This window comes from Triticum urartu, chromosome 3A, assembly GCF_056163025.1.
Source record: "Triticum urartu cultivar PI428250 chromosome 3A, HENAU_Tu73, whole genome shotgun sequence".
In the NCBI taxonomy this organism is placed as follows: Eukaryota; Viridiplantae; Streptophyta; class Magnoliopsida; order Poales; family Poaceae; genus Triticum; species Triticum urartu.
The window spans coordinates 405,618,635-405,633,858 of NC_141875.1; the positions used below are offsets into that span (position 1 = coordinate 405,618,635).

Genomic DNA, 15,224 nt, shown 5'->3' on the forward strand with positions numbered 1-15,224 from the left:
TATCAAATATACCTTTGTTCACTTTGCCATCCTTCTTATCCACCAAGTATTTGGGGTAGTTCCGCTTCCAGTGACCATTCCCTTTGCAGTAGAAGCACTCAGTTTCAGGCTTAGGTCTAGCTTTGGAATTCTTCACAGGAGTGACAACTTGCTTGTCATTCTTCTTGAAGTTCCCTTTCTTTTCCTTTGCCCTTTTTCTTGAAACTAGTGGTCTTGTCAACCATCAAGACTTGATGCTTTTTCTTGATTTCTACCTTCACTGATTTCAGTATCGCGAATAGCTTGGGGATTGTTTTCGTCATCCCTTGCATATTATAGTTCATCATGAAGTTCTAGTAGCTTGGTGATAGTGACTAGAGAACTCTATCAATCACTATCTTATCTGGAATATTAACTCCCACTTGATTCAAGCGATTGTACTACCCAGACATTCTGAGTACATGCTCATTGGCTGAGCCATTCTCCTCCATCTTGTAGGCAAATTACTTGTCAGAAGTCTCAAACCTCTCAACATGGGCATGAGTCTGAAATACCAATTTAAACTCTTGGAACATCTCATATGCTCTGTGGCATTCAAAACATTTTTGAAGTCCCGGTTCTAAGCCGCAAAGCATGATGCACTAAACTATCAAGTAGTCATCATACCGAGCTTGTCAAACATTCATAACGTCTGCATTTGCTTTTGCAATAGGTCTATCACCTAGCGGTGCATCAAGGACATAATTCTTCTGTGCAGCAATGAGGATAATCCTCAGATCACGAACCCAGTCCGCATCATTGCTACTATCATCTTTCAACTTAGTTTTCTCTAGGAACATATCAAAAATAAAACCGGGGAGCTATATGCGAGCTATTGATCTATAACATAGATATGCAAATACAATCATGACTAAGTTCATGATAAATTAAGTTCAATTAATCAAATTACTTAAGAACTCCCACTTAGATAAACATCCCTCGAGTCATCTAAATGATCGCGTGATCCATATCAACTAAACCATGTCCGATCATCACGTGAGATCGAGTAGTTTTCAATGGTGAACATCTCAATGTTGATCATATCTACTATATGATTCATGTTCGACCTTTCGGTCTCCAGTGTTCCGAGGCCATGTCTGTACATGCTAGGCTCGTCAATTTTAACCAGAGTATTCTGCATGTGCAGAACTGTCTTGCACCCGTTGTATGTGAATGTAGAGCTTATCACACCCGATCATCACGTGGTGTCTCAGCACGACGAACTATTGCAACGGTGCATACTCAGGGAGAATACTTATACCTTGAAATTTTAGTGAGGGGTCATCTTATAATGCTACTATCGTACTAAGAAAACTAAGATGCATAAAAGATAAACATCACATGCAATCAAAATATATGACATGATATGGCCATCATCATCTTGTGCCTTTGATCTCCACCTCCAAAGCACCGTCATGATTTCCATCGTCACCGGCTTGACACCTTGATCTCCATCGTAGTGTCATTGCCGTCTCGCCAACTATTGCTTCTACAACTATCGCTAATGCATAGTGATAAAGTAAAGCAATTACATGGCGATTGCATTTCATACAATAAAGCGACAACCATAAGGATCCTACCAGTTGCCGATAACTTCTACAAAACATGATCATCTCATACAACAACGTATACCACATCATGTCTTGACCATATCACATCACAGCATGCCCTGTAAAAACAAGTTAGACGCCCTCTACTTTGTTGTTGCATGTTTTACGTGGTTGCTACAGGCTTCTAGTAAGAACCGGTCTTACCTACGCATCAAAACCACAACGGTGTTTTGTCAAGTTTGATGTTTTAACCTTCAACAAGGACCGGACGTAGTCAAATTTGATTCAACTAAAGTTGGAGAAACAGACACCCGCCAGCCACCTTTAGGCAAAACTAGTTGGATGTCTGTCGGTGGAACCGGTCTCATAAACGTGGTCATGTAAGGTTGATCCGGGCCGCTTCATCCAACCATACTGCCGAATCAAAATAAGAGGTTGGTGGTAAGCAGTATGACTATCACCGCCCACAACTCTTTGTGTTCTACTCGTACAAATCATTATGCATAAACCTGGCTCGGATGCCACTGTTGGGGAACGTAGCATGCAATTTCAAAAAAATCCCTATGCTCACGCAAGATCTATCTAGGAGATGCATAGCAACGAGAGGGGGAGAGTGTGTCCATGTACCCTCGTAGACCGAAAGCGGAAGCGTTTGACAACGCAGTTAATGTAGTCGAACTTCTTCTCGTTCCGACCGATCAAGTACCAAATGTATGACACCTCCGAGTTCTGCACACGTTCAGCTTGATGACGTCCCTTGAACTCTTGATCCAACAAAGTGTCGAGGAAGAGTTCCGTCAGCACGACGGCGTGGTAACGATGATGGTGAAGTGATCCACGCAAGGCTTCGCCTAAGCACTACGTGAATATGACCGGAGGCGTAAACTGTGGAGGGGGGCGCCGCACACGACTAACAATGTTTGTTGTGTGTTCTAGCGCCCCCCCCCCTCACATATATATATAGGTTGGAGGGGAGGAGAGGCAGCCAAGGGGGTGCCCCAAGCAGGAGGAATCCTACTTGGGGTCCTCCCAATTCGGCCTCCCCCCTTTCCTATTCCTATTCAGAGTAGGAAGGGAAGAGGGGGAAGGGGGAATCCTATTCCCTTTTTCCTTTCCTTCTTCCCATTTCTTTCTCCAATTTGGCCAGGCCATATGTGGGGGGCGCACCAGCCCCTTTATGGCTGGTGTGTTTCCCCTCTTGGCCCATTAGGCCCATATATAGCTTGCTGGGGGTTGCCCGGAACCCCTTCCGGTGACCCGATATGTACCCGGTACCCCCAGAACACTTCCGGCGTCTACCGTCCTATATATGAATCTTTACCTCTCGACCATTTCGAGACTCCTCATCATATCCGTGATCTCATCTGGGACTCTGAACAATCTTCGGTCACCAAAACACATAACTCATAATACAAATTGTCATTGAACGTTAAGCGTGCGGACCCTACGGGTTCGAGAACTATGTAGACATGACCGAGACACATCTCCGGTCAATAACCAATAGCGGAACCTAGATGCTCATATTGGTTCCTACATATTCTATGAAGATCTTTATCAGTCAAACCGCAATGACAACATACGTCATTCCCTTTGTCATCGGTATGTTACTTGCCCGAGATTCGATCGTTGGTATCTTTATACCTAGTTCAATCTCGTTACCTGCAAGTCTCTTTACTCGTTCCGTAATGCATCATCCCGTAACTAATTCATTAGTCACATTGCTTGCAAGGCTTATCATGATGTGCATTACCGAGAGGGCCCAGAGATACCTCTCCGATACTCGGAGTGATAAATCCTAATCTCGATCTATGTCAACCCAACAAACACCTTCGGAGATACCTGTAGAGCATATTTATGATCACCCAGTTACGTTGTGACATTTGATAGCACACAAGGTATTCCTTTGGTATCCGGGAGTTGCATAATCTCATAGTCAAAGGAATATGTATAAGTCATGAAGAAAGCAATAGGAATAAAACTTAACAATCATTATGCTAAGCTAAAGGATGGGTCTTGTCCATCACATCATTATCCTAATGATGTGATCCCATTCATCAAATTACAACACATGTCTATGGTTAGGAAACTTAACCATCTTTGATTAACGAGCTAGTCTAGTAGAGGCTTACTAGGGACACTGTGTTTTGTCTATGTATCCACACATGTATCAAGTTTCCTTTTAATACAAGTCTAGCATGAATAATAAACATTTATCATGATATAAGGAAATATAAAATAACAACTTTATTATTGCCTCTAGGGTATATTTCCTTCAGGTAGCCCTATCATCCTTTCGCTGGAACCCATTCCACACTTCATGAGAGAAGGGGCAAGTCAGCAAAAGACGAGTCATCATCTTCAACACTTGGTCATGGAGAGTGCACTTGTCGGAGTGTGGCCATCCCCTTGCAATCAGTCGAACAGTCGTCCAATTCCAGTTTTCTAGCAGCAATCAAATGTAGAACCTAACCTTTGGTTTAGTCTTAATCTTCCAAGTGGCACGAAAAAGATGATGGATGATCCTTGACGCAAACTGGATGTCATAAGTGGAGGTGGTAAAGTAGCAGCTGTCGGTCATTAGTGACCTGCAAATCATGTCCTCCGTTGCCATTAGTGCAACCTGTTGGATTAGCTCCCATAGATAGATGAATTATCAAGGAGCTCTTCACAGTCAACCCTTTGCAGCCCCTTCGCCCTTCTATTCCCATCCATGTCCTATTTTATCATCAGATTTTTTTGACAAGTGAGGGCAAATAAACCAGGGGCAATCATAGTAGGAGCATTTTCACTAAGCCATGCATAGTGTGGGCATAGAAGAGTTGTTGATCCGAGTCATCACGTGGTATGAGCATGCCCTTCCAAGGCCTTTGGTTGTTTCTCCACTCATACTAGGCCCAACAAAGTTGCAGTGCTCACCTATATGACTCAGTGTTCTTGATTCCTAGGTCACCGGCCTTTGTTGGCACACATACCCTTTCTAGTAACAAGGAATTTTCCTCCGCAAGACTCCTAATCCCAAATCCATAGGAAGTTCTTGCATATTTTATCCATCCTCTTAATAGCCCACTTGTTTGGAGTGAAACAGGTCAGGAAATAAGTAGTGATAGCAGTCAACACATATTTGATTCGCCTAAACGTCCCAGGCAATCAACTTCCCTCTCCATCCCTTTAGTCTTCCCACCATCTTATTAGTAATTGGGAGAATGTCCACGCAACGAGGCCTTCAGAACCCCAGAGGCATTCTATTGGCAGGGGAAGAGATCGCACTGAACCACCAAAATCTTCAGTGACGTTGTCAAAGTCAAGGGCCTCGCATCGGATGGGGCAGGCGACATATTTGTTGGCAGTGATCATGAGTCCAAAGATCTGTCCAAACCTCTCCAAGATGGCATAGACAGCACAGATCTCATTCTTGATAGGGTTAATGAATAGTGTGGCATCGTCATCATAAATGTTGGTGTAGAGTCTGGTAGCCCTTGGGGTGAGGGAGGATAGGACCCCATGCTCTGTATCATGATCCAACCGCCTTTGCAAGGGATCCATGGCAAGGATGAACAACATTGGGGATAATGAGTCACCTGCCAGAGACCACACATATGCCAGAACAACGCATCAGGCGAGTTGTTAAGGAGGATACGGGATGAGAAGGACCGCAAAGAAATGGAACATAGCTCCCTCTAACATCGCCAAACTAAAAGCCTTCCGAATGTCCAATAAATATCCCCATCCAATAGAGTCAAGTCTTTCACAATGTCAAGCTTTAGGAAGATCGTTGATTTTTTTCTCTTCGAGTTGGCTTCCCTAATAACATGTTGGATGTAGAGGAAATTGTCTTGGATAGATCTTAGTTCGATGAAGGCACTCTAAATGTTCCACACTACGAATTACATCTCTGGATCCAACCTATTTACCAACAACTTGCACAAAATTTTGGCGACTCTATGCATGAGGCTGACTGGCCAAAAATCCAAGGCATAATAGGGCATATCCTTCTTGAGGGTCATTATGATGTTCACAGAGTTAAGCGGGATCCATATGTCAGCCTTGAGGGAATGGAGCTCGTTGATGGACTTCAACAAATGGAGCTCGTTGATGGCCTTCAACAAGTCCTCTCGAACCAGACCCTGACACTTCTTGTAAAGAAGGCCCATGAAACCATCAAGTCTAGGAACACTGTTGGAGTGCAGCTTAATGATCACTACTTTGAGTTCGTTGGTAGAGAAGTCATCTTCAAGGTGTCCCAAGTCTCGGACTGAGAGGTTCAAGGCATTCCAGTTGAAGTGCCAAGAGTTAAAACCCGGTGAGCCCACGATCTTCTTGAAGAGCCTCAGCAAGATCTCTGCTTTCTCATTGTGATCATTGGTCGTCATGCCACATAGCTTCTTAAGCACTAGAATATTATTTTTCTCAATCTCCTATTAGTCCGCAAGTTGGAGAGCTTAGTGCTTGCATCCCCAGCCTTGATTTGCATTAGTATGGACCTTTGGCGCCATTTTATTCGCTCCAAGGTAGCAATCCCCGGGAGCTGAGCCTTCAGAAGCCACCATAGTTCCCTCTCTAGTTATGATAACTCTCTCTACTCCTGGGATGAATCCAAGTTGCAGCTCACATCATTTTCAATGGCCTCCTATATATATGCGCAATACTATCATTTTTTATAATAACAAGGTTACTTATCCTTGCACACCCGCGAATTTGAAAATCAAATGGTTGCATGACTTGAATAATGTGTGGAGAAACCCAGAACGACAAGAAACAATTAAGTGGGGCATAAAAAAGGTTCATATGATTGCTTATGAGGTCTTCAAAACTATGCTTGGGTGGAGGATGGTCAACAGAATCACTGCTGGATGAAGAAGTTTCATCAAGGACACCCTTTCGTCAGACTCATGCTTGTAAATTTCATCTGATGTTTGTCTCTTTCTAGTATTAGTATGCATGACACTTCTTTGAACTATTGTCTGGTTAAATCATCTTTTGGAGAACTGGCTTGTCGACTCCAAGGATGATGAAGTCTGGAGCTTAGCAGTGGTGTGGGTTATCATCATACAACTGTTCAGTTTACCTCATGTTGTTCCAGGTAGATCATGCATCGTAATCTCTTTTGTTTTCGTGTTGATCATGATAGTTGTATAATAGATTGCGGTTTCTTTTAATAGAAAGAGGATCTCTCTTTATCAAAACAAAATCCAAACCACACCGTACCATAACATAATTTTTAGTGTCAACAGATTGACCATCCCAACTTCTGTCCACGTTGCAAGTCATTTCTTTTGTATCCTTGTGTCCCTTTGCTCTCAGCCTCCTGATCTAAATCCTTTGCTTTAGTTTAATTTGCAGCAATTTTGCATTTAGAGTATGGAGAATCTAATTAAACTAATTTGTCGTTGTAGATGTTTTTAATTTTATTTTTCAACTGGGCTTACCCCCTTTCCATTATCAAGATAACGGAAATACACAAGTGCAAAAGAACAAAGGGTACGAGAAAGAAGGGAAAGCGAGTTCGAGCACTACAGGAAACCCATTGCACATGCTCATCATCAAAACATGCACCATGGGGCAAAAACATGGACAACACTAGAGCAAGCAAAAACTAGATCTATTAGAATGCATATAAAGTGTTGTAGCACAAAGTACCAGGATAGCCACATAAAAATTTCAAAAGAAACATCGTTCTAGAGATCATGCAACAAGGATAGCCAACACCAACATCACCAGCAACTCCGTGAGACTTCAACCACCAGCAATTATCCAATTAGTAGCACCGCAAATCCTCATCAGCTTCAGAGCGTTGCCGCGAAGGAGATCATCTCCCGCCTTAAGAGTCACTATATCCTCATCCTTTCTAAGACCTGCCTAGGATATTAGTAAAGTGCATACAGAAAAGATGATCTCGAAAGGGCTTTGAATCATCTTATGCTCAAAAGTAGCATGATTTCGTGCATTCCAGATAGCCCAAGTCACTACAGGTAATCCAATAATATAGAATTGTTGTAGTAGTGGATTTTAATCCTAGTTAAGGTGTCATTCCTATCCCACGTGGAGTGCCCCCAAGTGGTCAACACAAGTCAAGGAAGTCAACAATGGGTCAAGCCACCCCCATGGGTCCAAGCAAGCCACTCTGGTCAACGGAAGTCCAAGCTAGGCTTCATGGTTAAAAAATCAAAGGAGGAAGACCACATAAAAGAGGCCCAAGCTCAAGCAAGGAAGTATCCTCATAGTGTAAGGATTCTCCCCTATTGGGCCACAACCCACCTCTTAGCCCAACAAGGAGCACATGGACCAAACGACAGAAAATTACCTAGTTCTACACTCCCACCTTCTTACTTCAAGTGTAACCTTGGTCATTTGTCAAGGATCCCTAGGCTAAATAAAGCCCCCCATGGGCATGTAACAAACTCACTCTCACTTGAATACACTCAAGTGGAGTCTCACTCTCTTCCTTCCAAGCCCCTTCAAGGGGGCAAAGGAAGGGTGAGAGCTCGGAGTCCGAGGGATCTTGTAAGGCTCGGACTAGTAAGGAGTCATGGGACACGGGAAGAAGTTGCGTTCTAAGTGCCCTATGTGCCAAGCACCACTCTTAACGAGCCTCCCATAGGACGTAGGTTGCGCTTCCATGAGGCAATTGAACCTATGAAAAACATCATCGTTCCACTTTGTCAAGTGTATGACAACCTTCGTTATAAGGTCGTCGTACATGCCCTCGCTAATTTTTGACGCGGATACTAAGGATACCCCTATCGAAAGTTGAATCTCAGACGTCAACAAGATTTTTCCCCATTGTTTGAGAAAGCATAGGACAAAGATAAAGTTGCCAACAACTATTGGGACAAAGATCAATTCTCAATACAACACCCACTGTTCAGCAAACCTGCATTGTAAAAATAAATGTTGATGCATTTCAATAGTTTTGCAAAAGGACCAACACGGTTCCAGGCCACTTTGTTTATCTCATCACTTGCTTAGTGAGAACCGCACTTTGGAACAACTACCAGAGAAAGATTTGTATTTTCAAAGGCAACTTAGTTGCCCAAATCTATTTAAAGTGGCACCTGGCAAGGTGTTTTTCAAGCCATTTATACATGGATTGATGGTATATACACCATTTTTATGTAAGCCCCGGTGAACAGTATCAGATTCATTAGTGAGTTGCAAAGTTTCCACAGACACGCACCACATGCCACTAATTAAGAAACTCAGGATTCAACCTTCTCATGAAAAAGTTGTTCATATTGATCTGGTGGAATTAGGAAACAGTACTTTCAGGCTCATTGCATATAGCAAACAACTGGGGGAAATGCTTACTAAGAGGAGCTTGCCTATGAAGGGAGTCTTTCCACACCCTAGCAATATCATCCATCTCGATTTTTTTTCTTCCAACCATATAAATCTATTTCACCTTTAGAATAGATTTCCAGCAGGGAAATCAGAGAATCTAGGTTGATATATACTCCCAAATTTTCCGAAAAGCTAATTATAGGTTCTTCTCTCCATCGGAACAATATGGCCGTTATGTTTATTACTAAACTTGTTGAAGAGATGAAATAGAACCAAGGTCTATCTTTTTTATCAGAGGTTGAATCTATCATCAGACGATCGAAATCAAAAAATCAATGGAATTACACCGCGCGCTTCTGTCAAAACATTGAACTAAGTTAGTACAAAGTTGAGTCATCTATTTTGGAACGGAGAGAGTATTTTTGTAGACTAAGTGAAATCTAAAGAAGTTGACCTAGGACATACTTAGAACTACAAATATTTTGGATCGAGATAGTTTTTTTTTTTGAAGTTCGTTCTTCATACTCCTTCCGTGCTAAAATAAGTGTACCTGATTTAATACAAAGTTATTTTGGAACGGAGGAGTACTTAACATAAAAGTCGCTATCTCAAAATAAAATAAAATAAAAATCAAGAGTCCCAGATAGGACCAAACGCCGGGATGCCGGCCTTCTTGCATCTCCTCACGACGTCCCTGCTCCCCTCCGGGTTGCTCGTCACCACCACCGCCTCCGCGTTCCACTGTCGTGCCGCGCCAACGGCCAGCTCCGAGACATCCGGACGCCCCATGGTCATCGTGTCGTGCACGATCACACGCCCTCCAAGGTTCTCGTTGCTCGTCACCATGGCTCTTATCCCGTCGCCGTAGTTGGCGTCGATGTCCTTGGCCACCCAGACCAGAGATACCTCCGCCCAACTTGGTTGCATAAGGAACGACAGGAACACGCATATGCCGGAGCCGGTCGCGACCATGGTGACTCTCTGGTACATGCTGATGAGGTAGGGCAGCCCGGCGAAGTGGACTGTACGTACCCAAAGGTGGCTGGGCGGGTCGGAGACGAGGCCCCGGGTGAAGTCTCCCACTGCGCCAGCGAGCATGGCGTGAGTGTCCCTGTCGTCGGAGATGATGCCGAAGGCGTGCCACTCGGAGAGCGGCGAGCGGCTGATGCGACCGAGCAGGCCGGCCTTGACGCCGCCTTGGAAGGTTATGATGGACGCGCGGGTAGACGGCGCGGTGACCGTGACCGGCACGCGGCGCACGGTGAGCCACGGGAGGAAGGTGAAGAAGGTGATGGCGGCCGTCAGCCATAGCTCTTGGCGCTTAGCCAGGGAGGCGACGGTCAGTCTGTGGTAAGATCTGATTGCCGGGTTGTAGCCAGCAGTGAGCATGACGAAAGCCCAGAGCAGTGCGAGCGCGCTCCAGCCAGCGAATCGGTGCGTACGCTCGAACACGTTGTGATGGAGGTGGCGCACGAGCGGAAATGCCGCGAGGCACGAGAGTGCAACCAGGCCGAGTATTGCGGACGCGACGCCCACGATCTCGGGTGGCGTCACGCCGCGGAGCTCGAGCGCCTGCACGAGCGCGTATACCAGCCACGCCAGCGAGGACATGCCGCAGCCGCTGTGGACACCGCCGAGGGACTGGAGGATAGCCGTAACGCCGGTCTTTACGGCGACCGGCACCCATGGCCGGCCGAGGAGCGCGACGGTGAGCCAGAAGACTCCCCGGAGCACCGCCTCGGAGCGGCACAGCGTGAGCGCCAGTATATTCCCGATGGCGAAGACGGCGGCGTGGCGCTTGGCGTAAGGGAAGCGGCCGGTTGCCGCGGCAGCGAGCCCCGCCGCATTCAGCGCGACGCAGAGCATGAAGAGTCGCTTGTACACGGTGAACAAGCCTTGGTCGAGCAGTATGACGCCGAGCCTGGAGTGCCCAGCCGCCGCCCTCACAGGCTTAGCCGGCGCGTTGGATCTCCTGCTCTGCACGCGAGAAACGTCAGCGGCGGTGAGGGACATCTCCTCGTCCGTAGCGACAGACTCATCGTCCGTGTCGCCATCGCTGATGTCGTCGAGGTCGCAGAAGTGGGTGCTCGCACGGCTGCGCGCCGTGAGAAAGCTCGTGGTGGAGTAATTACGGTTGAAAGGCTGAGGGAACCACACCCATCGGCCGCCGCCGGATTCGGCGGGCGGCGAGTCGGAAGGACTAGCGGCAGTGTCTAGAGCAAAGGGGCTTGCCGGCGAGGGCTTGATCTCGAAGGCGACGCCACGGCAGCTAGAGAACTTGATGGCCATGCCCATGGGCTTTGCTGCGGGGCCTTGTTCGTCCATGGCGTCGATCGGCAAGTAACGTGTTCTCCACACGCCTGTACTCTAGTCTAGCATACAACAGTTGCATGGGTGGGGTGCTACCTATGCAGATGCGCATACGTATTTATAGCCAGGTATGGCTAGCTAGCTATAGGCATCGATCATGCACCCATACGAGTGACGATTCAGTTTCAACCATATAAAATTTGAGGTCCAGTTACTCGAGGCAAATTCCGGCGACGGAGAATTAGTCAACTTTCTGACCTTTGCAACTTGATTGGAAATCTATACTACTATATGCCCCGCAAGAAGGGGGGTGCTGGATGAAGCCCTCGCTGTGAGAATTCGCGGCCGCGGCAAGTGTCGATCGTTACACATTGCGACTAGGATCTACTATTATGTCAACCCCAGGACCTTGTGGCCATGGGTGTTCAAAATGAGGTAGTATCCAATGGAAACTTGGAATCTCTAACATGGGCCTTTGGATCTCGAATGTACGGATCAGATCGTCCAACAACCTGTACCACACATTTTGCGGAAAACGCCTGCTTGCATTTGCATGACGTCTTGGCGATTTGATGTTTAGCAATTTTATTTTATTATGAACTTCTGGGTTATATCTGTTCTTCATATATTGGTTATCTGATTATGAGCGTTCTGGTGAGTACATGTAAAAACTTTAATTATGTGAAACAAGATTTATGTGAAACTCGCTCGATGCAGAAGCCGGGCTTATCCTCCTTTTAGAAAAAGATTATGTGAAACTCAGCAAACTGAAGTTAAACAAGTTGGTGTACTTAATCTTTCCAGTCAAATAGTCAAATTCCAATCGAGTTTGTGGCTTTTGACTATTTCTACTACCCTCATCAGGCTCCTTTGTATATGTAGTTTTATTTGTTTCGACACTTTCAAAGATTCCATCAAACATGTCCATATCAACTTCATTGAAATGGGTTCACTTCTTCAAATAGGAACATATCAGTTCAATTGTCAGAAAGATCACATAATTGGCGTTTCTACTACTATGACACTAGTGTACATGGTCAAGCACTCATATGTAAACAATAATGGAGCTAGGAGGATGCATGATTTGTTAAATGAATATATCTAAATAACATTTTACATCAAAAATCACAACTAATAAGAATGAAAAATTGTTACGTTCTCAACAAGGCTTGCCCATAATGAATCCCCATAGATCATCTCTAGCCCTTCCCCTATCCTTTAATCCCCTAAACTTCCCCTTATCTTTTAAGCCACTAAAATTTTAGGGATTCATCTTTTCTTTACACCTAGTCCTCACCCTACAACTTAATTCGCTAAAAAAGTTGTTGTTTCTTTTCCAAATGATTGCATACAAACTCTATTTGAGCATATATTTTCACAACATATTAGATCAAAACTTCAGACAATACACACAGTTCAAGTATATACCGAATTCAATGTTTTCAAATTTGAATATTAAAATTCAAACACACAATACGGTGCAAATGAACTAATGATCCAAATAAAATATGATAAAAGCACAAGAATCAAGTGCTATGAAGTTACCAATGGTGCTCAGCAAGATCATCTTGGAATTGGCTGTGAGTTTCTTGGTTGTCGATCCTTCGATATGCTTCAAGGAATGCTTGGACATTGTTTGGGTTACTTCGCGGCTCCACCATGGCACCATTGTTGATGAACTTCAAGTTCTCGGGTCCTCTCTCTCATGCTCGATGATCATGTTGTGCAAGACAACACATGTTGTCCTGATCCTACATAGTCTCTAAGGATTCTCGTACTCAACACAGATGCGGACAATCGGAAAGCGCTTTTGAAGCACAACAAAAGCTCTCTCAACATCCTTTTGAAGGAAATATGCCCTAGAGGCAATAATAAAGTTGTTATTTATATTTCCTTGTATCATGATAAATGTTTATTATTCATGCTAGAATTGTATTAACCGGAAAGTTAGTACATGTGTGAATACATAGACAAACAGAATGTCCCTAGTATGCCTCTACTTGACTAGCTCGTTAATCAAAGATGGTTAAGTTTCCTAGCCATAGACATGTGTTGTCATTTGATAAACGGGATCACATCATTACAGAATGATGTGATGGACAAGATCCATCCCTTAGCTTAGCATAATGATCGTTCAGTTTTTCTGCTATTGCTTTCTTCATGACTTATACATGTTCCTCAGACTATGAGATTATGCAACTCCCGAATACTGGAGGAACACCTTGTGTGCTATCAAACATCACAACGTAACTGGGTGATTATAAAGATGCTCTACAGGTGTCTCTGATGGTGTTTGTTGAGTTGGCATAGATTAAGATTAGGATTTGTCACTCCGTGTATCAGAGAGGTATCGCTGGGCCCTCTCGGTAATGCACATCACTATAAGCCTTGCAAGCAATGTGACTAATGAGTTAGTTGCGGGATGATGCATTATGGAACAAGTAAAGAGACTTGCCGGTGACGAGATTGAACTAGGTATGATGATACCGACGATCGAATCTCGGGCAAGTAACATATCGATGACAAAGGGAACAACGTATGTGGTTATGCGGTTTGACTGATAAAGATCTTCGTAGAATATGTGGGAACCAATATGAGCATCCAGGTTCCGCTATTGGTTATTGACCGAAGATGTGTCTCAGTCATGTCTACATAGTTCTCGAACCCATAGGGTCCACACGCTTAACGTTCGATGACGATTTGTATTATGAGTTATGTGATTTGATGACCGAAGGTTGTTCGGAGTCCCGGATGAGATCACAGACATGACGAGGAGTCTCGAAATGGTTGAGACATAAAGATTCATATATTGGAAGGTTAGGACACTGGAATGGTTCGGGTCAATCCGGATGAGTTTCGGAGTACCGGGGGTTACTGGACCCCCCCCCCCCCCGCCGAGAAGTTATTGGGCCTCACGGGACTAGTGGTGGAAGAGAGGAGGCCGGCCAAGGAGTGGCGCCCCCCCCCTAAGCCCAATCCGAATTGGGTTAGGGTTGGGAGGGGCGGACCCCCTTTCCTTCTCTCCTCCTTCTCCTTCCCTTCTTCTCCTACTAGGAATAGGAAAGATGAGGGGAATCCTACTAGGACTAGGGAGTCCTAATAGAATTCCCCACACCTGGCGCGCCCCCTTAGGGACTGCCACCTCTTCCCTCCCCTCCTTTATATACGTGGCCAGGGGCACCCCATAGACACACAAGTTGATCTTTTAGCCATGTGCTTCCCCCTCAACAGTTACACACCTCGGTCATATCGTTGTAGTGCTTAGGTGAAGCCCTGCATCGGTAACTTCATCATCACCGTCACTACGCTGTCGTGCTGACGGAACTCTCCCTCGGTCTCAACTGGATCAAGAGTTTGAGGGACGTCATCGAGCTGAACATGTGCTGATCGCGGAGGTGTTGTGCGTTCAGTACTTGGATCGGTTGGATCGCGAAGACGTTCAACTACATCAACCACGTTACTAAGCTCTTCCGCTTTCGGTCTACGAGGGTACGTAGACACACTCTCCCCTCTCGTTGCTATGCATCTCCTAGATAGATCTTGCATGATCGTAGGTAATTTTTTGAAATATTGTGTTCCCCAACAGTGGCATCCGAGCAAGGTCTATGCGTAGTTGTTATATGCACGAGTAGAGCACAATGAGTTGTGGGCGAGAATAGACATACTGCTTACCAACATGTCTTACTTTGATTCAGCGGTATTGTTGGATGGAGCGGCCCAGACCGACATTACATGACCGCGTTCATGAGACTTGTTCTACCGACATGCTTCGCACACAGGTGGCTAATGGGTGTCTGTTTCTCCAGATTTAGTTGAATCGAGTTGGACTACGCCCGGTCCTTGTTGAAGGTTAAAACAACACACTTGACGAAAAATTGTTGTGGTTTTGATGCGTAGGTAAGAACGGTTCTTGCTAGAAGCCCGTAGCAGCCACATAAAACTTGCAACAACAAAGTAGAGGACGTCTAACTTGTTTTTGCAGGGCATGTTGTGATGTGATATGGTCAAGACGTGATGATATAAATTGTTGTATGGGATGATCATGTTTTGTAACAGTTATCGGCAATT

The 15,224-nt window shown here is 45.1% G+C and overlaps 1 protein-coding gene across 1 annotated transcript; it reads right to left on the reverse strand.

The window, feature by feature from the left end:
- Window positions 1-9,223: 9,223 nt before the first annotated feature.
- Window positions 9,224-11,240, reverse strand: LOC125548428 (adenylate-forming reductase 03009). Its single transcript, XM_048712023.2, has one exon. It carries the CDS (start codon window positions 11,169-11,171, stop codon window positions 9,477-9,479), a length of 1,695 nt encoding a protein of 564 aa, XP_048567980.1. The 5' UTR covers window positions 11,172-11,240; the 3' UTR covers window positions 9,224-9,476.
- Window positions 11,241-15,224: the final 3,984 nt, after the last annotated feature.